The sequence below is a fragment of the Dreissena polymorpha genome, chromosome 10 (genome assembly GCF_020536995.1).
Source record: "Dreissena polymorpha isolate Duluth1 chromosome 10, UMN_Dpol_1.0, whole genome shotgun sequence".
NCBI lineage: Eukaryota > Metazoa > Mollusca > Bivalvia > Myida > Dreissenidae > Dreissena > Dreissena polymorpha.
The window spans coordinates 83,886,156-83,913,188 of record NC_068364.1 but is presented as its reverse complement, the minus strand read 5'-3'; the positions used below and the strand labels follow the sequence as shown (position 1 = coordinate 83,913,188).

General features: G+C 39.6%; 1 protein-coding gene across 1 annotated transcript; it reads left to right on the top strand.

Moving 5' to 3' along the window:
* Positions 1-557: 557 nt before the first annotated feature.
* On the top strand, positions 558-26,427 carry LOC127848367 (uncharacterized). Its single transcript, XM_052380789.1, has 3 exons — positions 558-1,024; positions 19,424-19,825; positions 23,939-26,427. Exons 1-3 carry the CDS (start codon positions 952-954, stop codon positions 24,622-24,624), a joined length of 1,161 nt encoding a protein of 386 aa, XP_052236749.1. The 5' UTR covers positions 558-951; the 3' UTR covers positions 24,625-26,427.
* The last annotated feature ends 606 nt before the right edge of the window (positions 26,428-27,033 follow it).

Genomic DNA, 27,033 nt, shown 5'->3' with positions numbered 1-27,033 from the left:
CTAAAAAGTCTTTTTCTATTTCAAACACTTGTATGTTAATAAATACCCCCATAATTTTTCTCTTGATGTAAATTCTACGATGTGCCGTTTGCATTCAATGTATTTTGTACATAAAGTAGAATACTATAATTATTGATTTAAAAAAAAATCCACTATAAGAAAGAGTTAAGGGGACAATAGACAGCCTAACGAAAGTTCAATTATAAATCCAGGTATTGTTTGAGATGTGCGTCTTCAATAAAAATGTCTGCCATGCTATTGAAACAAAGTTCTTCAAGCTATTGTAAAAACATCATTTATATGTGCCAGCGTGATAACTTAAATGGCAGACAGACGTTACAATAGATTAAATGCGATTAGAAACTCAGAGACATTGTAATTAACAATTATGCACGATCGATTTATCGGACGCTTACTTCATCGATAAGAATGTCTGGCGAGTAGTCGAAGTTCCGCCTCGTCACGCCTACTTCATAAATCTGACCAATCAACGTCGAGCTGTTACCTTTCACTGAAGACGGTATCTGCCCGCTATATGTATAGTAGCTGAAGTTAATATGTGACTTGTTGTACGCTCGTGGGAAATTAGTGTCGCCTTAATATCTGCAATTGTGTATTTATTTCTGTCAATATCTGTCAACCAGCTATCTATCTCGTGTAGTTACGGCTAGTGTTTCATCGTTTTAAAGAAATCATAGCTGAATGTTATGATAGAAGAAGCAGTGGTTCGGAGTGTTCAATACTACATACCAGTGCAGTGTAGTAAACACGTTATCTGTGTACAGTGCAACAATTTCAACGTTTTCATTGACGTTTTTACAAGTGAATGTTATTGTCTTAATTCATAAAACACCGATTTGGATTCAAAATCGGAATACTTTATGTGTTACTCAAGGATATACCCAGGGTTGTTCTAAACACCGTCCAGAGGTCCCAGGTTCGTGACTGACCATGGCCGGGCGGCCCCGAGGTCCGCTTGGGAGAATCCTCACCCTTGTACTGCTCGGCATTTCCTGTGTATATGGTAAGGTCCAGACTTCTAGTTTACTCACAGATTTCGACGTGTTTATTAATATTTGTTGATATCTGATTAAGTATGTTATGAATGGTCATGAATGTAATTATGTGTAGTTATTAGGAGGGGTTATTATATGTCAAACTCAATTTGAATATGATCGTATATTTTGAGTCGTTTTGCTCGATATAGAAACCATACTATAACATAAAAAATGCTGTTGAAGAATGGGGACACACATACAACCACATGTTTTTTTCTAGTAAGATAGGTGAACTAATGGAACTCCTATCTGTTGACCCCGGGTCGCTCTAAGCTGTACGTATGTACTCATACAAGCACAGAGCATTCAAGAAAAACTTAATGGTAAGAGCACTATTTATTCCCTGCAAGGACATTGTACGTTATACTACAATATTGGCAGTATATTTTAGCAGTATATTTGATAGTGTTTATATTAAATACTATTATAAACGAAATTGCCATAAATGTATATTCTACCCTGTCCAAACTATATCGTTGGATAGTTATAAATGATCTTAAATGTTTGTTACACTGTTTAAGAGGTATTCTTTAATGTTATCATGTACAATTATAAACACATAATTTATTAAATGAGTATATTAATTATTTAAAATAGTAATGTATAAAAATTGCAAACATTCACAACTGAATGTGGCGATATACAAGGGTTATATGTTTACATGGCAAGCCAAGTATATCTAAATCTTATCTTTATTACTTATTTATGTAAAACCTGGATCTAAAAAACGTAATACTTCAAATCTCTGGTATTAATGGCAAATATCGCAGCAGTTATTCTTTGTGCATCTCAATATTTTTAAGTATGATAATTTCATGAAAACAGATCAATTTCAAAGACAGTCAGTTATTATTTGTAAGAAGGAGAAATTAAATATTATTGGCGGAGTTAAAGATAATTTCCTTGCAAACTTGGTGGTTACAAATTCGAACTGGTGATCAGACGATTGAGACATGTTGGTAATGATTTGAGTCGCGTTCTCAGAAAACTGGGCATAATGCATGTGCGTAAAGTGTCGTTCCAGATTAGCCTATGCAGTCCGCACAGGCTCAACAGGGACGACACTTTCCGCTTTTATGGTATTTTGCATTTCAATGAAGACTCTTCTACACGAAAATCCAGTTAAGACAGAAAGTGTCGTCCCTGATTAGCCTGTGTCGTCCCTGATTAGCCTGTGTCGTCCCTGATTAGCCTGTGTCGTCCCTGATTAGCCTGTGTCGTCCCTGATTAGCCTGTGTCGTCCCTGATTAGCCTGTGTCGTCCCTGATTAGCCTGTGTCGTCCCTGATTAGCCTGTGTCGTCCCTGATTAGCCTGTGTCGTCCCTGATTAGCCTGTGTCGTCCCTGATTAGCCTGTGTCGTCCCTGATTAGCCTGTGTCGTCCCTGATTAGCCTGTGTCGTCCCTGATTAGCCTGTGTCGTCCCTGATTAGCCTGTGTCGCCACTTTACGCACACGCATTCAACCCAGTTTTCTCAGAAAGCGACTGATTTAAGATAATACTGCTATTGTACTCGTAGTTATTTAAATCTAATGACCTGGTAAATTTTGACAACATAACGCGACATACAAACACAATCAATTAGCGGAAATTCATCTTAATAGTGATGTGAAGGCATTCTTTTATTTCGTTTTGTTCTTGATTTACAATGGACTATTTCTCCCAAATTTAACCCATTTATGTCTTGTGGACTCTTCACATCCTTCTAAATTGGATAATTTTTTTTCCCAAAATTAGGGATGTCTAGTATATTTTTTTTTATATTTAGAATATTTCTTACAGAAATTCCTTAAAGCAAATAGCGCAGACCCTAAAGAGACGCCGCATCATGCGGCGTCTCATTTCGGTCTACGCTGTTTGCCAAGGCCTTTTTCTAGACACTAGGCATAAATGGGTTAAAAAATACGGAATAGTTATATAGTATTCTAAATTTTTCGAAAAGTATTAATAATTTATTTACGTATTCACAATGTCACTCTTCTAGATAGTTATGTCTTCGTTAAATTTCGTTAAGTTTCGTGCTTATCTTTTGAGTTATTTTCCTCGGACAGATTGTTGCACATGTATATGTTGTTCTGTTACGATGTAGGAAACATAATCTCCTTCCAATCTCTATTCACTAACAACGAATGTGCTCGTTCCGAGCGACAACGGACTGTATCGTATCCATACATCTCTGTACCGTCCCCACCCCCCGGGGCCAATATACGTTACCAGACACATTGTCTCCTGTGGCGTAATCAAAACCGACGCATCATGCATAATATTATACAATTATCATGTTAGGTGATTAAAGCTATTCCTGTTAAAATGTATTAAGATAATAACATAAATTATCAATGGCGACGCCTTGTTTAGGTCGGGACGACGGATCATGCGTAATATTACGCATTTTACTTGCAGGTTATGCAATAAAACAACACTATTTTAGTTAAAACTTGAAATGATAAAATCTTCAATTTACAAACATCATACAATGTGTAAGATTTTTATGGCCGTGCTTTGCTATACATGATTTAGTGTACACTGAATGTAGAATCAATTTAAATTGTTTTCTGGAAAGTCGTATGTTTCCACTGCGTATTATCATGAATCTCATATCAATAGTATTTATATAGTATATAGTGTTTATATTTTTCTTTTATTGAACATTCGGTAGCTTGGGTTAAACTTAACCCATTTATGCCTAGCGTCTAGAAAAAAGGCCTTGGCAAACAGCGTAGACCCAGATGAGACGCCGCATGATGCAGGCATTTTTGCATGATGCATAATGCATGATGAAGGAATTTTTATAAGAAATATTCTAAAAATAGTAATAAATATACTTGACATCCTTAATTTTGGAAATAAATCTATCAAATTAAAAAGAATGGGAGAGTCCACTTGGCATAAATGGGTTAATATATCGTGTTATTTCGTGTGTGAGTGAGAACGTTGAGCAGTGTTAGAGATTGATCTAACAGCCTGTGTGAGTGAGAACGTTGAGCAGTGTTAGAGATTGATCTAACAGCCTATGACCCTCTAGGAGCCTTGAATGACATATTTATTCATCTGGAGCATGGGAACCAATAATGGATCAATATCCACAAACTGTCCGTACTCAGAAATCGCTATGCTGTATCGATGTTTTCTAGAAAGCATTCTGCAATTTCACAAATACCGAAATGAAATGAGTCGCGTTTTGATAAAACTGGGCATAATGCATGTGCGTGAAGTGTCGTCGCACAGGCTAATCAAGGACGACACTTTCCGCCTTAATTGAATTTTTGCTTCAAAGAGACTTAATTTGAACGAAAAATGTAATAAAAGCGGAAAGTGTCGTCCCTGATTAGCCTGTGCGAATTGCACAGGCTAATCTGGGACGATACTTTACGCACATGCATTAAGCCAAGTTTTCTTAGAACGCGTCTCATATTTGCTATAAACGTTCTCCAATTTCACGAATCCCGAAATGAAATGAATTTTTAATATAGGTAACTATGAAAAGGTTGCTTTTAAACAAAGCGTTTCGTTTGAAGCATGCTGTCTCGGTAAATAAGGCGCAGCACCGCGTGTTATGTATTTGGCTTTTGTGTCAGTTCTTTCACTTCTCTGGGACGGATTGTTGTTCAAAACCCGGCCATCTGGTTTGTCATGACTTTTAAACAAACTGTGAAAGCAAATGTCTGCTGTTGTTAGCGGGACGTTTCGTGCCCATCTGCTTTCTGGTGACAACAACATAATGGTTTTCTGCCAGCACTGCTTGATTGACTTGGACCGCCTTTTGTCTGCGCTCGATTTTGCAATCCTTCCTTAATCGATTACTCCATTATGTTATCTCTAACCTTCGATTGATTAATCAACTCTGTTGATTGTTGCGAAAACAAACGTAAAATCGGATCAAATGCTTGATTACACACAGCGATGGACGCTTTTTAAACAGATCATCAAAATCACTCGACATTTCTTCAGTTTCCATTAGCGCTGTGTGCTTAATGCCAAAGTTTATTTTTGTACATTTGAGCGCTTTGTACACACTAAAAACCGTCTTCAAAAATTGGCTTGACAAAATGTGTCTTGTTCTGAGAAAACTGGTCTTAATGCATGTTCGTTACGTGTCGTCCCAGATAAGCCTGAGCAGACCGCACAGGCTAATCAGGGACGACACTTTCAGCTTTTCTGACATTTTACGTTTAACTGAAGTCTCGTCTTAGCAAAAATTCAATTTAGGCGGAAAGTGTCGTCCCTGATTAGCCTGTGCGGACTTCACAGGCTAATCTGGGACGACACTTTACGCATATTCGTTATGATCAGTTTTCTCAGAACACCACACAAATGAACTTAAATGTTATATACAACTGTGAAATCTTAATTTGCATGTAAAACAGTTGTCGATCTTGTATTTTTTCTGCCTATACTATGGCTTTAAAATATTAGTTTCGTCAGTTCATAAACAACGATGGTAAATGTAAACCTTAACAAAGAAACGCATTTAAGTTTCGAATAAGCACCCGTAATTCTTTAATCGCGACATTTCCGACAAAATAATCAATGAAAATTACGGATAATTGACATCAAATTTATACCGAATTCTGAAAGTAAAAGGTCGAAATCAATCCAGATGAACACGCGCTTTTTGCGTACAATTATCTTTACCTCGGGGCAATTTTCATTTTCTTCTCTCTTTGCGGCGACATCAAAAACATTGAAATCACTTAACTTCGAGCCAGCCATATTTTATCATATTTATCAACAATACGTAAAAGCATTTCAGTTTTTATGGGATTTAAGTTTAATTATTTTGCAGTAAACTACCGTCCCATTGCCCGTATACCACAACGCGCTCTTTACGTTTGAAAACGCACTCATTTTTTTAGAATTAACCAAAATGACTTGAATAATACATAGTCGCGTTCTGAGAAAACGGGGCTTAACGTATGTGCGTAAAGTTTCATCCCAGATCAGCCTGTGCAGTCCACACTGGCTAATCAGGGACGACACTTTCCGCTTTTATGGTATTTTTCTTTTAAAGGAAGTGTCTTCTACACGAAAATCCAGTTAAGGCGGAAACTGTCGTCCCTAATTAGCATGTGCGGACTGCATAGGCTAATTTGGGACGACACTTTACGCACATGCATTAAACCCAGTTTTCTTAGAACGCGTCTCATATCACGAGCATTGCTCTAGGGAAAACGGGGCTTAATGCTTAAAGTGTCGTCCCAGATAAGCCTGTTTTATGGCAAAATTTCGGTTGTATGCGAAAACTGTCGTCCATGACAAGCCTGTGCGAACTGCACAGGCTAATATAGGACGCCATTGTACACACGTGCATTTAGGCCCGTTTTCCCAGTACGTGGCTCAATATTTACTGAACTCTTTGTTAATTTTACGTATGTGTCGTTAATATGATTTAAAGCACTGCAAAACAACGAACTGTTCCCGTAATTTGGTCTAATATGACATTCGCGCCGTCAATCTGTAATATTCCTTTTTTATAGCAAAATCTAAGCATGTCTGATTTGATTCATGTAATCACTTTTATACGACCGGAATATAAACTAGTATGAAGCGCCTAAGCTCTATCCTTTTATCATTATCATCACCAGCTCAGCGGGGTAAAGCGGGATAAACTGTCATTATGGCATATTTATACGGCACGGGCCTTATTGTATTGAAGTCGGCTGCAAAAGACGCTCAGGGGCGCCCTTTCAGTCCCTCGGTCGGGGTCCCACGGGCGCTCGTCACGGCCCGTCAGCGTCAAGCAGCGAGCGCCGCTCTAGCTGTTGAGCGGTCTTATGTAGTTATGAATGTGATAACAAAATTAGGCTGCACATAAACTTATTTGTAAATTTACTTTAATGTGATATATTTTAAGATAATGTAACACTACGATGATAATATTGATGATGATTCTAATAATGAAAACGAGTGGACGATTATTATTGTTATACTATTACTACTACTACTACTACTACTACTACTACTACTACTACTACTACTACTACTACTACTACTACTACTACTACCTACTACTACTACTACTACTACTACTACTACTACTACTACTACTACTACTACTACTACTACTACTACTACTACTACTACTACTACTACTACTACTACTACTACCTACTACTACTACTACTACTACTACTACTACTACTGCTAATAATAATAATAATAATTATTATTATTATTATTATTATTATTATTATTATTATTATTATTATTATTCATGCGTTATATGATAACCTTTTAATAACAACACAAAAAACATGTACATGATTAAACGGATATATTTTGAGCAATCGCTTTGCGGTAAAACAAAACGTCGCCAAGGAGCCGTTGAAATGAAACCGGCGGCAATTAATGTTCATACATCGACAGTCGAGATAAACTTAACCTGGTCCGACCATGTAACTTCAGTTGAGAGCCCATTAGGGACGCATGATCGAGTTGTGTCGGGGATATTTATTCGCTCATTTTAATTGTTCGACTTGTTTATTACTTATATGATTAATAAGCGAGCGTCTGTTTTACGTGCTGCCCTTTATGTTTGCAATGCAGTTCGCTGTAATACAGAACACGAGTCATGTACATCAAACGACTTCTTCCGACTCAATTGCGGGGGGGGGGGGGGGGGGGGGTGGGGGTAAAACACGAGGGAACGTTGCGTACCTGACTGATGACGTCGCAGTCTGGAGCCTGGAGCGCCTTGGTGCGCCGACCCGATGTCTGGTGTACCGAGACGGCGGTACAGTCGCGGCTGATCTTGATACGCCCTATAGTTTTTAAAATAAAACTTTATTCATTAGCGTGCATTATTTCTTTATTACTCATTTAAGTGTTAAGTGGTAATATAGTTTTCGCTTTTATTTGAATGCTTTACTTACTGGTATGATGTGATCGGGACTAAGACGTTATTTCCTTTGACATCTCACAAAAAGGCGAGGTAGGTCGGCCAAACGTGTCTTCATTACCCTTGTTTTACAACTAGTTTGTATGTTTACAATAATTACATTAGATAAAATGGCAAAAGAAATTGCCGAACCCCTTACGAAACTTTCCGACCCTCAAAATAAAAGCTTTTACGACTTTTATTGAATCTTAATTATTCTGTTACATTATGCTGGTCGTCCACGTTGTTCCAGTCAGATCAGAAGAATATAAAATATTAACCATTAACAGACGTGCAGGGAGTGCTTTATTACATGTTTTTGTCACAAGATTCTCTAAGTTGGAGCCAGGCAAGTGGCAAGCTTGCCAACATATAACTATTGGGAGCGTATAAACTTTCTCAAAATTGTCCATCATTGTAAAAAACTGATCAAAATGGTGTAAAGTAATCAATAGTATTGATGAATTCTTCGAAAATTGTAATATACATTTTAATTTCACGATTTTTTTAAAAACTTCTATATACAAAATTAATGATGAACAGTTTCCAATTCCAAACTCAAAGGCCACGATGTTTAAACCCTTTCTTTATAATGTTCAGGCTCTAAGTACATATCCGTACATATCCGCATGATCTATTCAGCATGTAGTTCCTTTCCGGACTGTGTAATTATACAAACTTAAAAGTAATTAATAGGCCCACTTAAGACAGCAAGAATACCGTCTCTGTTTTGAAGAGAACTCGCGTTGTGTAGTCTTAAACGAGAAAACAATTAGAGAAAACAGTTTTATGACGTTGCGAACAAAACGCTATTCTGCGTAGGAAACCCGATCCATTCGGTCTTTGTCGCCCAATGCATATTGAGAAATGGCCGGGAACCACTGGGCCGGAACCAGCAGTTAGTTCCCCGGTCCTGTCGTCACCCGTCTTGAAACAAACCGACCCCCGGCTGCCGTTATTGCATATCTCGATGATCAAGTTTCAGTGTTTTAGAATCAGTTTTATTCGTATGAACACATGCTTGAAAACAATTGGTCTGGAGTTAAGTTACAAACACTCTGTGTGTCTGCTTGCTAAGTATTTTTCTCAAGTAGTTATTGAGTATTTGTCAGTAACGGCTCTGTTACTAGTGTATTTTTGTTTCTTCCTAATTGTTTCTAAACGTTTTAAGTGTTTAAAACAAGACGCGCGCTCTGATGTATACATGTTTGCACGTATGTAAATGTCGAGTCGTTAAAAAGTTGAGAACGTCGCCGGTTTTCGTTGAACGTAATAAATCACGCCCCTGACGTCTGAATCGAGCCCCAGGCGGAAAACGTTTTGCGATGAACCAGACGTTACGGCAGCGGTGTTCGCGTTTTACAACCGTAACGGAGACGTTTGTCTCCAACTGCAGTCGGTGATCACTACTGACGCCTACGTTGAGCACATGTTGGTCTTTTCACCGCTTCTGTATATAAAACAATAATTATTACTCATGTATTTTATCTGCTTGATCTAGCCAATATGTATAAAACGGTCTGGGAAAACGGGGCTTAATGCATATGCGTAAAGGCTAGTCCGAAGTCCGCACAGGCTTACTATAGACGACATTTCTGCCTTAATTAGCTGTTTCTTAGACTTATTTTTGAAACATATATAAAAGTTGCAATGATATTTGTAGAAGAAATATGTAATGTCAATTTTGTGTCAGAGTTGAACATATATCGGCGTGTATTATACATGCACTTGTTAAAAAGATTTACTATCCCTCTCAAATACAGTATGTTGCAAAGGTTTCACTCGTTATCTAGATCTGGTCAAGTTTAAAACATGGCGACCGTTTAATTGTAATATTTACGAACAATTGTAACGATGCTCTGCTCTGTTGATGCCCGTGCTATATTGCGCACTTTTATGCTGATGTTTACATTGATAACACTGGGTCCCCGCCCTACTCATTTTTACTGCTCACTCATCCAGCCGGTCACACGCCCCCCCCCCCCCATCACTCCCGGACTATATGAACATGTACTTAAGACTTAACCTCCCACTTGATTGATATCCACTCAGCGTTTATTCTTTCTAAGTGACTAGACGATATTAACAGAGTGGTTTCCGTGTACGGCTCGGCGCGATGGCGCCTATACAAGTGTTTAAATGTCCGATCTCCTCTCAATCGCCAGCACGTTCACTGACTGCAACCACAGATACGTTGACATGTGTGAATGCTCGCTATTTCCCGGAAGTGTCCTATGACAATGACCACAGAAAATAGCTATCACGATGTGCAATAACTATATATTTCTTGTTCTTTAAAATGACTTTTTAGTCCCCTACCGGTTTCACCGGAGGGGACTTATGGTTTTGTCTCCGTCCGTCCGTCACACTTTTCTGGATCCTGCGATAACTTTAAAAGTTCTTAATATTTTTTCATGAAACTTGGAACATGGGTAGATGGCAATAGGACATTATGCACGTCATTCATTTCGTTCCTACGTCAAAAATTCTGGTTGCTATGGCAACAAATAGACTAGAAATACTGCTGAAAATGGTGGTTTTTCTGGATCCTGCGATAACTTTTAAAGTTCTTAATATTTGTTCATGAAACTTTAAACATGGATAGATGGCAATATGGACATTATGCACGTCATTTCATTTCGTTCCGACGTAAAAATTATGGCTGCTATGGCAACAAATAGACTAGACATACTGCTGAAAATGGATGTTTTCTGGATCCTGCGATAACTTTTAAAGTTCTTCATATTTTTTCATGTAACTTAAAACATGGATAGATGGCAATATGGACATTATACACGTCATTTCATTTCGTTCATACGTTAAAAACTCTGGTTGCTATGGCAACAAATAAACTAGAAATACTGCTGAAAATAGTTGTTTTTCTGGTTCCTGCGATAACTTTTAAAGTTCTTAATGTTTTTTCATGAAACTTGAAACATTGATAGATGGCAATATGGACATTATGCACGTCATTTCATTTCGTTCCGACGTAAACAAATCTGGTTGCTATGGAAACAAATAGACTAGACATACTGCTGAAAATGGTGGTTTTCTGAATCCCGCGATAACTTTTAAAGTTCTTAATATTTTTTCATGAAACTTGAAACATATATAGATGGCAATATGGACATTATGCACGTCATTTCATTTTGTTCCTAAATAAAAAAATTTGGTTGCTATTTCTGACAATGGTGGAGCCGGTAGGGGACTTACATTGCTTGACAATAGTCTTGTTTTTACTGTCAAGATTTTTTCCTGCTTTTCATTCAAATCGCATGGATTTGTAAACGCAGGTTTGAGGTCTTCGTATAAGAGCCTCGTTCTGGGAAAACTGGGCTTAATGCATGTGCGTAATGTGTTGTGCGAAACAAGCCATCGCAATTGACACAGGCTTAAAGAGACGACAATTTCAACATAAACTTTATTGTGTTTCTTAAGATATTTTTCAAACGAAAACTTCCATATAACCGGAACGTGTCGTCCCTGATTAGCCAGTGTGGACTACACACGCTAATTTGCGGCGACAATTTACGCACATGCATAAAGTCCAGTTTTGTCAGTGATATTTTTGGGGACGTTATGACCATTAATGTAACATACTGTTTTTTGATCTGAACGAAAAGTGAGAATTTCTTATTTATCTTGCAGTGTAAATGTAATTACAATGTATGCGGATAAAAACGCTATTTACATGTAGGTAGGAAATCTTTGGTACAAAGGCTGTTCTTAAAGAAAGAATGTAATGTGACCAATTTGACGGGCCGTAAAGACGATAAGATCTATCAGGAAGCGGATTGGACTAAACCATGCGGCGGTGATTGTCTCTAACATAAATACGAGTGGCCAGCGCTAGAGGCCGCGAGGCGGCGCCACAAGATGCCTGCGGGTGGGGATTAGCGGAACTTGTTTAGCTCTACATAAGTAGATACAGATCAAGAGACTTACGGTGAAATCAAGAGGGGATTATTTTAAAGGAAGATTAGATTTTGTTCACTTATTGTCGTTCGGTCGATTTATACGGATGACCTGATCAAGTCGCCAAATCGTCGCGACAGTATTTAACGCCGGTATTTTTGTTGTTATGATATAAGTTGCTGTAAATTCAAAGCGCGATGACCCTACAGCGTGTCCGGATTGGACAATCAGTGTACGACATCGCCCCCACCGCTGCACAGCTGTTTGACTGGGGGCTGGGGGACGTAGCTAAAAACGTCATAACTAAAATGCATGTATGTTCGTGTTTACACACTAGTAATTATAGTGTTTATATATTGCGGCCTGTTATTGTTTAACCACGTTTAATAATAATTCCGCTATTTAAAATCATCACAACATAAAATCATCACAACAGACGCGGCACGATTCCGCTCAAGAGCTCAAGGAAGTAACGAGATGTGGCTGTTGTAAAAGGCAATTTGCGACTGTAAGCCATTTCACGGGAATTTTCACTTTCCACCGAACTTCGACAAAAGGCGCGCCGGTAGCCGCTCCATTGATATTGTCGGCTGCGTGTTGCATTCCTAGACAAACAGATGGGTTCTCACCGGAGTCATTACAGTCGAACGAGAACTTGACTTTAATTCCGCGGTAATTTGACGGTAATTTGTATCTAACTCGAAACAAGTGCTCTGTTTGCATCACGTTGCTTACATAACCCGGGGAAACGCTTTCCCATCATTGGGGTTGATATAGAGCGAAATGTTATCACTTGTAAGACTTGCTTTCATAATTATTATAATTTTCAACAATTTTACAACGGGTGCGTGGTTTCGTGTAACGCTCTGGCTTCCTAACCCAGCGGTCGCAGGTTTGACAGTCCGCTTTCACATAATATACTCCATCTGAGCCTCACTCTGGTAAAACAGGGCTTAATGCGTGTGCGTAAGGTGTCATCCCAGATTAGCCTGTGCAGTCCGCGATACTTTCCGCTTTTATTGTATTTTTATGTCCCCCACTATAGTAGTGGGGGACATAATTGTTTTTGCCCTCTCTGTTGGTCTGTTGGTCTGTTGGTCTGTCTGTTTGCGCCAACTTTAACATTTTGCAATAACTTTTGCTATATTGAAGATAGCAACTTCATATTTGGCATGCATGTGTATCTCATGAAGCTGCACATTTCGAGTGGTGAAAGGTCAAGGTCAAGGTCATCCTTCAAGGTCAGAGGTCAAATATATGTGGCCAAAATCGCTCATTTTATGAATACTTTTGCAATATTGAAGATAGCAACTTGATATTTGGCATGCATGTGTATCTCATGGAGCTGCACATTTTGAGTGGTGAAAGGTCAAGGTCAAGGTCATCCTTCAAGGTCAGAGGTCAATTATATGTGGCCAAAATCGCTCATTTTATGAATACTTTTGCAATATTAAAGATAGCAACTTGATATTTGGCATGCATGTGCATCTCATGGAGCTGCTCATTTTGAGTGGTGAAAGGTCAAGGTCAAGGTCATCCTTCAAGGTCAGAGGTCAAATATATGTGGCCCAAATCGGTTATTTTATGAATACTTTTGCAATATTGAAGATAGCAACTTGATATTTTGCATGCATGTGTATCTCATGGAGCTGCACATTTTGAGTGGTGAAAGGTCAAGGTCATCCTTCACAAGGTCAAGGTCATCCTACAATGTCAAACATCATATAGGGGGGACATTGTGTTTCACAAACACATCTTGTTCGTTTTAAGGAAGTCTCTTCTAAACGAAAATCCAGTTTTTGACTACACAGGCTAACCTGGGACGACATTTTACGCACATGCATAACGTCCAGTTTCTAAGTCAGATGGTCAGGCTCAACTCTGCTCTGAGGGCGATATTCATACATAGGAGAATTCAGAATTTTCACTCGATAAATTGTATACTATACACGCAAAACACTGCCTTGCGGACTGCCCCTTATTGGCAGGGACTGCTGATAGAAACAATGCAAATCTGTAACAGCCGGCGATTCGTAAATGTTAACATCTGTAAAATACAATTTATTGAGTTGCCTGTTCATTGACAGAAAAATGATCTCGATTTCCTCTGATAAATAATTCACTGCCCATGCAAAATTTAGCAGATTTTTTTCTTGTTGAAACTTACACCGTGTAATTGCGTCCCATTGAAAACACCGCAGTGCAGAACAATTATTGTGCGAATAGTATTTCTGACGGCGCACCGATGCTTCGGATTTTAAAATGGAAGGTGCTAAGCGGCAGTTGTAACGCTAGCTCGCCGGGGATTCCGCGTAATTTAAGCCTGATAGATGGCGCGTCCCGCGGCGCGGCGCCCGCCGTTAATCCGGCACGGATTTGATGTCGGCGGCTTCGTTTCGCAGTTTCACATTGCAATAAAAAACGTGTACATGTGGTGTCGTATGTTAACGAATGTCATCCCGGTAATTTCATATCATACGTGAACATTAAATACGTTTTTAGTGATGACATATAAAGTCATATTGAATTGGTCAATCTCGTTTTTTTAAATTCTATTGTGACCTATAGATAGTGATGTCTGCACGAAATCTCGACGCGAAACTTGTGCATTTTTCCGTTCTCAGGAATATAATTAGTCTTGAGGCCCAAACTTTCTATCATGACATCAGCATTGGAAATGTTGAGATCAGACAGGTTCTAGACTAATTGATCGAAATGGCACTTGACTCTGGGATACTGTAAATGGTCCAGACAATTTGACGACGACTTTCCCCATAGTGAATTGAGGATTTCTTTTCTAACGAGGGACAACCGTCATAAAAACTCACAATTATGGAAAATGTTTAGTTCTAAAATGATCATAAATGTAAATAAAATCACCCAATTTGATTCGACAGTTTGGATTTTATTTATTTTTGATCTACCATGATTTCGTTTGTTTAATGGTGATTTTTGTCTAAGGAGTCCCATTTATTTAACTGCCGTCTGGCGACTTCGTTGTCGTTTCTCGGTTAGCTGTCTTATAATGTCGGCTGTTCTTGATTCCCCGTAGATCCTGGCGTCAATTTTCACCCAGACCTCGCGGTACCGTGTGTGGTTCCGCGGCCACTCAATTAAAGCCGGCAGTTGGCGTTCTAAGAACCGCGTGTGTCGTTGATTGACCGTTAACGACCGCCCAGGCCGCTCCAAGCGTCTTAAGCCGCTGGACCGGGCAGTCTGAGAGAGAGCGGAGATTATTTATAGGGCCCCGGAATTGCTGCAATAAATGATAAATCTGCCACTTGGGGAAACTAATGTACGAATAATGCGGAAGTCGGCGCCAAATAAAAATCCTTAGAATCGCCGTGGAGTCGTTATTGACGGCCGTTAGCCTATTTTATGGTGTAGGGCTAACAGACGCTCGGATATGGCAAAGGGCTAAAATCTCTAAGTGACACAATGCAAGCAGCATTCCAGAATAATAATATGTATGTATGGGCAAGTCTTTAATCGAACATGCAAAAATGTATCGATGTGGATTGAGAACGGTGTATTGTATTGCATATTATAGCATAAACAAAATGGGAGTACAACATACATCGAAAGGCTGATTTCGCTTAAGGCATTTACTGTTCTGTCAAAAGAATTGGGTCTCGCTTTAGAAAAACTGGGCTTAATGCATGTGCTCTAGGGTGTCGACCCAGATACGTTTCTTTAGCCCACAGAAGACCACCCCTTTAAACGAAAAGTTATTAAAGTGGAAAGTCCGTCCCTGATTAGCCTGTGCGGACTGCGGTCACTGATTAGCCTGTGCGGACTTCGGTATTGCTATCTTGGACAACATTTTTACGCCAATCCATTAAGCCTCCGTTTCTCAAAGCGCGGCACAATCATAGGACCACTAAGTGCTTTTGCACAATCATGGGACCACTAAGTGCTTTTGCACAATCATGGGACCACAAAGTGCTTTGGCACAATCACGGGACCACTACCACTAAGTGCTGACGAAAATTTCAGTTCAAAATGTTGGACATGGCGCTATCGCTGGTCAATATATTATCTAAACACCGGTTCGGGTATACGCTGTACACAAGCCTTGTTCGCAACGTTTTACAGCCATTAATTTCGCATCACACTGCGCGCACGAGATTCCGGGAAAATGGAGCCATTAAACCTATGTAATATTTGACTGAAAGCGAGACGGAATAAAAGATGAGACCGATAGACCTAGGCCGAGTCTTTCCTCGCTCGTAAATTATCGCAATGATTAAATAGCAGCACTGCGAGAAAGTTGGCCGCACGTTCAATAATATGAGCCGCGTTTTGAGACAACTGGGCTTAATGCATGTGCGTAAAGTGTCGTCCGAGATTAGCATGTGCAATCCGAACAGGCTAATCAGGGGCGACACTTTCCGCTTTTATGGTATTTTTAGATTCAAAGAAGTTTCTCATTACCAAAAATCAAGTTTAAGCGGAAAGTGTCGTCCCTGATTAGCCTGTGCAGACTAAATAGGCTTATCTGGGACGACACTTTACGCACATGCATTAAGCCGAGTTTTCTCAGAAAAAGTGTCATATAAGCCGCATTGAGAGAAAACTGGGCTTAAAGCATGTGCGTTATTTGTCGGCACTTAACGCATGAACATTAAGCCCTGTGTTTGCATAACGAGGCAAGGGCAACAGTTTGTCGTTCGTGATGTCTCCATTTTGATTTCAGGGACTGTATTAAGTCTCCGTGTTTTTCTGTCCTTGTTACAAATGACCCCTTACAATTTCGTTGCAAGTTTGCATCAACTGTTTTTATGGAATAATATGTCAACAGCCACTTCTATAAAATTGTTGAGATTAAAGTATCCGTGGAAAATTATCATTATATTAAAATATCCAGTGACTTAGCTAAATATATGGGCAGTACTGCGATAAAATTTATAATAGTGGTAATACATAATTACGATATAATATGACAGTGGTATTATTTCAAGGAAACTTTCAATACTTTCATTAAAACCCATCTATGCCTAGCGTCTAGAAAAAGGCCTTGGCAAAAAGCGTAGACCCAGATGAGACGCCGCATTATATTTAGAAATTGTCTAAATGTAGAAATAAATATACTAGACATCCCTAATTTTGGAAATAAATTGATCCAATTTAGAAGGATGGGAGAGTCCAACAGGCATAAATGGGTTAACAAAAGTTAGTGCTACATCGACTTTGCGGAGAGGCATATGGCATCTCGTGCACGATGAATTGACTAGAGACTTATTATCGAGAAATCCTGTTAATTATGGATGTCAAATATAATTGTGCTGCTCAATGTTCCGCGCAGTGTCTGCGCCCCGCTCCCGGTTGTTGAACAGACCGATGGCGACCGTCGATAATTTTCTCCCGATGTCGGTCCGCAGGCAGAGTTCACTCGCAGCGCCGCCCTAGAAAATTAGGAAATTGTCAATTACCATTCGGTCGGCGGCTTTCACCGTACATATTAGATTAACTCTCCCGACTTGGTGTACCGCGTGAGACAATGAAATAATGAAATAATCATAAAGCGCCGTGTTGTCGTTAAGTTTAAGCGGTAGAAGAACAATCGTCTGGTGATTATGTAAATCAGAGACAACAGACGCTTGGTGAGGCCATTCTGACGAAATATTGATGAGCGTCTGTTTTTAGATAGCTCGGCGTCACAAGATGTCCAGTCGGGAACGGGTGATTGTTGTTGACAGTTGTCCTGCGAGACCGGGTGATTGTTGTTGACAGAAGCGGTCATATTTCTACTTGAAAAAAAACCCATAGATATTTCAGTTCAATACTGCGCTGACTACGACGTTACTGTCTGTGATGTACTAGATATTTCAGTTCAATACTGCGCTGACTACGACGTTACTGTCTGTGATGTACTAGATATTTCAGTTCAATACTGCGCTGACTACGAAGTTACTGTCTATGATGTACTAGATATTTCAGTTCAATACTGCGCTGACTACGACGTTACTGTCTGTGATGTACTAGATATTTAAGTTCAATACTGCGCTGACTACGGATACACATATTTCAATTGAATACTGCGCTGACTACGACGTTACTGTCTCTGATGTACTAATACTGCGCTGACTACGACGTTACTGTCTCTGATGTACTAATACTGCGCTGACTACGACGTTACTGTCTCTGATGTACTAATACTGCGCTGACTACGACGTTACTGTCTCTGATATACCAATACTGCGCTGACTACGACGTTACTGTCTGTGATGTTCTACTACTGCGCTGACTACGACGTTACTGTCTGTGATGTACCAATACTGCGCTGACTACGACGTTACTGTCTGTTATGTACTACTACTGCGCTGACTACGACGTTACTGTCTGTGATGTACTACGGATACAGGTTCTGGGAAAACTGAATGTAATGCATGTGCGTATACATGTATCAGTGCTCCAGCTAGAATTTGAAAAGGGCAGGGTGGCTTTTTTGTCAAAAGGGCACTTTCGACGCGCAGTATTTTGTGAAAAGGGCACTTTCGACGCGCAGTATTTTGTGAAAAGGGCACGTTCGAGCGCGCGGGTGTTTCTGGAATGCTTTTATTTGCATGTTAATTTATATGTTATAAATAATTGTATTATTCCCATTATTATTAAACCATTCCAATATAATGTCTACAATGAGGATTAAACTAATTACAATGTAATAAGAGATTTATGAATTATCATATGTAAAAAAAAAAAAAAACAACAATTTTTTTTTTTTTTTTTTTTTTTTTGAGGGGGGGGGGCAGGGCGGAGGTTCGGGAGGGCAGGGCGCGGCGCCCTTCGATTTAGGCCTAGCTGGAGCACTGCATGTATTGTCGTTTCATGTTTGCCTGTGCAGTCCGCACAGTCTTATCAGAGACGTCACTTTCCGCCTAGACTGGATTTGCTCTAAAAGGATACTCCCTTAACAAATCAATAGTAGGGAAATGCGTCCTACCTGATTAGCATGTACGGATTTAATTCTAGAATCAAACGCGTGCGACGTTTTCCGTTCTCAGAAATATAACTAATGGTCCAGTCACGGCATCAGTATTGGAAATTGTTGAGACCAGGCGGGTCGTAGACTAATTGACTCCGGGATAGTGTTAATGGTCCAGACAAATCGGCGACGACTTCCCCACATAGCGAATTCAATGTATAGTCGGATACAAGCTCATAATTAAAAAAATATGCAGTTTAACAAATTATATACATTTAAATAAAATGATGCATAATTAAAGGTATACTTTAAAACGGTTACTTGAAAAATTAAGGAACAATCTGTGTACAGTATTTTCTATAAGACACGACTTACACCGAATAGTTGTCCTTCCGACAGCGTGATAACTGCGCAGTACGGCAATGTTCTACCTAGGGTACCACAACGCATGACCTCAATCATCGAGGTTATAATTTAATTTTCATTAATACTGAGGTAACATAAAAGCCTTTATGACTATTAATGATCCCAATGGCGAACAAAAAAAAACAGTGAAATATTGTTTGTACGTCGGGATAAGTAGAGTTCCGAATACGGTCTATTAACAAACGCGCACATGAATATTACCGCCATCTTCGTCTTCTTTCAGGGGAGATTCGCTGTTACTGCAACGAAGGCAAATGCGTCACCTCCAGCTATATGTGCAAGTCCCAGCTGGGAATGTGCTTTACCCACACGAAGGTCAAAGACGGGGTAAAATCCATCGTTTCCGGTTGCGCCGATTCGCTTCAGGAGGAGCCGCGTATGAGGACGTGCGTTGGGAGCGGCATCGTGGAAGCGGCTGGAAATGAGACCCAAGGCGACGACGGGGGACCGGAAATCGAGCTTCACGACGCTGATAAAGTCGAGAGACAGGACGCCGTTTCCGGCGACACCGACGCGCAATCTGACGCGCCGGAAGTCGGTCTCACGTGCTGTACGCTTGACATGTGCAACTATCGAGACAGTAACGAGATCACGATAACAATAGGATCTAACCCGAACGACAAAGGTTAGTAATAAACAATTTATATTTTTTGTTTTCTATTACTATGTTTTGGGTTTTGAAGTTTGCGACTAAGCGACGCTGTCAATGACTTTGTAATTACTAATACTTATAAATAACGTGTGCTAATGAGCTGTAATATAAGCGCTTGTAAGTATGCGGTTTCCGCCGGCAGAAGTACATGTACTTCTAAGCGTTGAACAAGACGCCGAGACGGCGGGTCGCGTGGCGGTCCTTGTATATGAGACGTTTACAATCCTTCTAAACACGAAACAAATGTCGCCAATAATAAAACATGCAAGTGTACGACGATGTACACACACGTCTAGCGTAGCAACTGGTTTTTGCTCGTAAACATGATTTATTTCTCCGCCAATTTGTCTGTGAAGTCATGTTTTAGTGCGGGTCGCTCTTGATAAAGGCAGGTTTCGAAGAGGCTGTTTTCGCGCAGCGCCAATGCGCCGACGACTGATTCTCCGCTCTTGAAGATAGTGGAACCAGTCTGCCTCTGAGGCGACACTCCACTATGTTGCGACCTTGTGAATTAGCGATCACGGCTGGTCCTTTGAAGTTGATTATAAATCTATTATAACGAACTTATCACGGGACGAGTTGATTAATGAGCAGAGAGATGTTTGAGGGATGGGAAACAATCGAACCGAGCTATTTTGATTCAAGGCGGCGTACAAATCAGAAATATTTCCAAGAAAACGTATTCGTCATGAATTCTTAGCTTATGTCGCACTTTTTTATTTATTTGATAACATGTTTGTCATTTATTGCGTTTGTGTAACAATACTGTTTGTTTCAATGGCGCCTATATATTGGGGGGTAAATTTCGAGATGAATTTAAAAGGAAAATGTATAAGGAACGTAATGCTTAAATTGGGACATAATTGACCAACAAGATTGCATATGCTTAAAATGTTGTCCCAGATAAGCCTGTGCGGATTGCACAGACTTATCTGGGATGACTTTTAACTCAAAATCATTAGGCTCCGTTTTCCCATGGCCAGGTTCTAATATGTGATAAGCCCCTTCTTCAAAGATTCATTGAGTCGTGTTCTGATACAACTGGGCATAATGCATGTGCGTAAAGTGTCGTCTCAGATTAGCCTGTGCAGTCCACACAGGCTTATAAGGAACGACACTTTCCGCTTGTATGACATTTTTCGTTAAAAATTAAGTCTTTTCTACACGAAAATCCAGTTAAGGCGGAAAGTGTTGTCTCTGATTAGACTGATTAGCCTGTGCGGACTGCACAGGCTAATCTGGGACGACACTTTACGCACATGCATTATGCCCAGTTTTCTCAGAACACGACTCATATGTATTAAGCCCCTTTTTCAGAAAGATCCATTGATCGAGAGTGAACAACCAAGCCCAAAAAGTTTGCGACAAGTCCTACGTCAGAATTCATGCTTTTTATTACGATAATTATCTACTACACTACAATATCGCATTTACTCCCGTCAGATACAGCATCGCGAGCCCCAATTCTTTGACCTCGGGCGCTAGGGTGGCGCTTCTTACATTAGGTGGCCCCGCAAATGGGCGCAGCGTTCGGCGATGTTTACCTTTTGCCGTCAGACGCGAGTCGTCCCGGCGCAAACAAACCGGTAAACAAACTCGAGTCTTAATGGAGTGCTCAGGATCTGTTCCGTATTCAAGCCGACGTTAAGGCCTTTCTGTTTTATTGTTTGGTTCATTGGGAAATTAACTTTTAAAAATTTGACAACAATTAAAAAGTATTACGATTCAATAAAAATAACATCATTTGCTCACCAAAGGATATTTAACATCAAGTCTAAGACAAAGTCAATAAAGACAAGCGAGTCAACAACAACAAAAAATCCATCAATAACGTTATTTGAACATCTTTAAATGTGCAAATTAAAAACCATATGTCTTGTCGTTTTATATTCACAACTTTGCTCTAAATTGAGCCGCGTTTTAAGAAAACTGTCTTAATGCATGTGCCTAAAGTGTCATCCCAGATTAGCCTGTGCTGTTCGCACAGGCTAATCAGGGACGACGCTTTCCGCTATGTTGGTATTTTTAGTTTCATGGGAGTCGCTTCTTACCGAAAATCAAGTTAGGTGGAAAGTGTCCTCCCTGCAGACTACACAGGCTAATTTGGGATGGCACTCTACGCACATGCATTAAGCCCAGTTTTCTCAGAACAACGCTCAATTATATTCAAAGTCGGCGAGAAATTTTAAATTAAGTTCCCAACAGTTTTTTCACTTTCATTTATTTTGTTCAAACATTATGCGGTAAGGATTCCCGTAAAACCAAGAGCAAAAACGGTCGGCCTTAATGTATATCCATTAAAACAGAGCGGCTCTAAGGACAGTCTCTGTTTGATTTATAAGTCTGTAACGGACGAATTTATCTTCCATACCGTCTTTGCACAATTTAGAAAGTCCTCGAGTGTTTACACACTCCATTCCCCGCTCATCATTTGGCTATAAAGTAAATTTGTGACTCAATTTTTGCTTTGACACGATGGAATGCGCAGATAAGATCGTTTATTCGGGGATTAGCGGGTCAAGGGAACTAATTCGATGCCATTTAACTTCGCGGTGATGACGGTCGATTACTCGTGTGCGTGTCCAACAGACGAGCCTCGCTCTGGGAAAACCAGGCTTAATGCATATGCGTTAAGTGTCGCCCCAGATCAGCCTGTGCAGTACGAACAATCCTATCCTTTGCTGTACTCTCAGAACCTTTCCATTATGTCGACATTACGTAAAACAGTATAAACACAGGCGTACAATAGTCGCAGTTTCATAGTATGACAATTAAACTTTTCACATCGAGTCACTTGAAAGTTCGCTTCACTGGTTTTAATAATAATGGTACAGTTTTCGAAATTACAGAATAAAATACATGATACAATTTTCTCCAGTAAGTTGTTTGGAATGTCAACGAAATGTCATCGGAACGATATCTTTCATATTTACTTGAATAAAGTCTGCATTTATCACTGTCTCGCGCGGTCTTTCATTAAATGACTTCTCTTTCAATAATGGGTTTTAAATGAGCTGACGGCAATCTGCGGCTACGAGATGGTGGAAGATAAAGCACCTCTGTGATGGTTAGAATGGGCTGGCGCGGTGGGGGAAATGGGAAAACACAACCCGCGCTTTATCTCTACATCGGACCTATCAAGGTTTCCGCGTTAATCGGACCATCTATTAAAATTAAAGGGAATGCTGTTAGTTTTGTCGTAAAGAGTAAAACATTTGTGATTGAATATTAATTTTAAAAAAGCAAGTTTACCTTTGACATTGCAACTTGCATATATAATGAAGTCCAAATTTTGCAGCTGTCGGACCCGACCACTAAAATTAATGAAGTATATATTTGTTTAAGTCGTCAAAACTCCGAAATTTTCTTTGTTCATAAACAATCACCAATACGTAACCTCATTTCAGTGTTCTCCCTCGTGTCCATCTGTTGATACAAGGGGTTAATGCTAAGAGCTCCATATTCTCATTTGAGTCTCGCTCTGGGAAAACGGGGTTTAATGCATTTGCGTAAAGTGTCGCCCTAGATTTGCCTGTGTAGTTTGCACAGGCTTTTCAGAGAGGACACATGTCACGTTAACTTGATTGTCAACTTGATTGACAGTTAAACTTGATTTAACTGTGTGCGAACTACACAGGCTAATCTGGGATAACACTTTACGAACATGCATTAAGCCCAGTTTTCTCAGAACGCAAATGATCTAAAATGTTATATGACTGTGAATTCTTAATTTGCAATCATTTTTTCCTCGGGACCTGCTAATGTTGTTTGATTATAACAAAAACTGTGAAATGCAAGCTAATTGTGCGCCGTCATCGTTACTTGGTCCCGCTGCATCGGTTATGAGGTAAAAAACGAACTAGCATCCGAAGGTAACGCGTCAATTAATGTGGCGATGTCGCACGCAGATGTCGACACCGCGGCGTCACTTGTTTATCAGTTGATTTAGGCAATTGTTTTATGTTTTTTAATCATCTTCTTTTATGAGCTTTTGACGTTCTGTTTTGTTATTATAAAAAGTAAAAAATAACATAACATATATGTTTTTTCTAACTTTGGACTATTAGTATATTCATTCATTTCCAGGAGGAGGTAGCGTCTCATCGCGGCGAACGGAGACCGGAAGTAAGACACCCAAGGATCTCTGGTTCAAGGCTGCCGTGATTGCCGTCCCTATTGCCGGTGGCTTCATCCTGATCCTGCTGGTGCTTCTCGCAGTGCGCATGCTCAGAACCGACTCCCGGCAACACAAGCGGCTGATCCAAATCCGGCGGGAGCGGAGTCTCAACAAAGCGCAGCTTTACGTCGCGGATCATTTTATCGATCGAGAAAAAGAGAAACACCTGTTAGAATCGGCCCCGGATGTTCGGTGTGATAGCAACCCCCCATGTGATACTAACTCTAAACTGACCAATGGGCACGCGGTCAGTGACGGTCAAGGGAACGCTCGGACCGCCGCGGTTCATAGTCACAGCAGTGCCAAACGAGAACAAACTCATAGCCATTCCTCGCAGACGACATCGAAAAGCCATCGAAGTCATCATCATCATCATAGAGACCATAGTCATCAACATTATAAACAATGCAGCCCGAAGTTAACAACGCATAAAGACGGGTATACGTATGAACAGATTGTGTCGCCCAGTATCGACACGAGTCCGAGCGAACAAAATTCCGGAGATATTCGGACTTCTCCGTGTTCTTCCGTGATAATGTTCGGCAAGTCAAACGAAGCCGACATGGGTGGAGTAGGGTGCTCGAAATTAGGATAGTTGTGTACATGTGGAAACTTTAAAGGTCGCAATCGAAATGGTGCATATTATTTGAAAAAAAGATTGAAAAAAGAAAACACGTGATTTGGATACTAGTAGTGTCGACTGCCGTATTTACTGCTGATTGGAGGACAGAATCTTATATTCCCCAAAATAACCTTTGCACATTTCTTTGTTTCGCAAGTGGTTGTCGCCACTCTAAAAACAGTTACACTTTGAGTATGTGAACATTCGAGTCGGGCATAGTGTGGTCGTTTGAAATGTTGTTCGTTTTTAAACTCGAGTTGAATCGTGTTGATACCTTCATTATGTGAACAAAAGCGCAGGCATACGATTGTTCTATCTTCATCTCACGATGTGTTACAATACGAGATGCGCTCTGAGAAAATGGGGTTTAATGCACGTGCGTAAAGTGTCGTCCCAGATAAACCTTTGCAGTAATCACTGGCTAATCAGGGACGACACTTTCCGCGTGTATTGTCATTTTTGTTTAAATGAAGACTCTTCTGACAAAAATCCAGTTTAGGCGGAAAGTGTCGTCCCGGGGACCACACATTACGACATGCGTTAAACCCCCTTTTCACAGAGCGCGACTCATATGTATATGTCATCTTTGTGAACATTTTGTAATTATATAATTGTGATGTTGGTACTAGCATATTTACTATGCAGAACTGAAGTTGAGATAGGAACGTGGACCCGTATTCAAAAACATCAGATAGAATGGTCTTTGTCAAAACTTTCAATATTTCATTTTGAAAACGGCAATGCATTATTATTCATTGTTTATTCAATGTAATTTTATGTTCATAAACATGACTTATTATTAAATCATCAAGAAAATTCGTCACTAACACAAATGACTTGAGACTTGAACATTTTTCTAACAATAGCTAAGATGTTTTTAAATACTTGATCCAAACCTTGATATGTACTGACCACAATTTCTCATCACATACAGTCGTCAGCATTATACAAATGTATGTTGTTGTTGTTCGTGCGGACGTGCGCACGGACGTCTCTGCTTTCTAGTCTTTATGCTCGTGTGTTACATACCCCGGTCCCACTCCATATACTTGCTCGAGACGGTGGAACAATGTTCGACTCATTGCTCTAATTAATAGCGTAAAAAGACATACACTAGTTGTGAAAATGCGAACTATAAATTTACTATTTATATTTAAAAATGACAGGTTTATATTTTTGTCGCTATGTGTTTCCTTCCCAAATCCTTAATTCATTGAAGAGTTGTTATTTTGATAAATCAATTAATTCGTTTCTTTTTCTAATTGTTCTTTTCCTGTTTTACTTTCATGACCTCAGCACTGGCTCTACCCTGAAAATGGACTCGAAGTTGTCTCAGTTTATATTGTAGTGGCAATTATAATAAATAAATGTAGTTGTAATTATCTTCACGACGTTATCAGTCCAAATTAATAGTGTTTGGTTGTAATATTTTCAAAGTAAAGACAATCAACTCAATCAGATTATTTACCTACTTGTAGTAGTTGTTTGGGTAAATACATTTCTAATTATATTAATTTAGTACAAAACTTTTATGGAATGCAACGCAATATGAATGCTATGCAAATGATTTTTTTTAAATCACTTTCGAAATAAGACAGACTTGAGCGGGTGGGGTATTTAATGATGTTTGATTCATGTCATATGCCAGGGCGTGGTACAGATTCGATAAAATCGATTTGTTGACTTGTTGTGTTTTATATATGAACGTTGTAAATGTTATCATGAACTATGTTAATATATTTATTTCTATGACAATGAATAAAATGTTATTTCTTAGTTGATTCTTCCTTGTTTGTCACGTGAAGTATTTTGGAAAATTTAATGGATCGGTTTATAGATTGACGTTTTACTAAAGCACATTTCTTGTTACTACCTTTAAACATTTTTAGACGTCATGAATTTAAAGAATCCTAAACCATTTGAATAACTAAGGTCCAGCATTCAATTTCCGGTAATATTAATTAAATTTATTGTATATTATATTTCAAACATCATGGTATTGTAAATAAATCGTTTTGGTTACTTTTTCAAAAATACAAAAATTTGCGAACAAGTCCATTTAAGGTTAAAGACGCTTCTTTTCAGATATTATCATATTGAACTTTCAACAGCTTTCCTAAACACCATCATCGCCCGTACCTGGCCATTAAGTGACTAATTTCGTCAAGCGCGGGGCCACTTAAAATTCCTGGCTTATCAGTAGTTTACCTATTGTTTGTCCCCGCTAAGTGCGCTTCCCACGGTCGAGGTCAGCCGATCCAAGTTCTCGAGTGTTTGAACACGCGCACAGCTTGAAACGAAGAGACTTTTGGGCAGATAAGAGACTGAACGATTTTGCGTTAGAAACTTTAAAGCCAAATATGTATATGCATTTGAAGACAG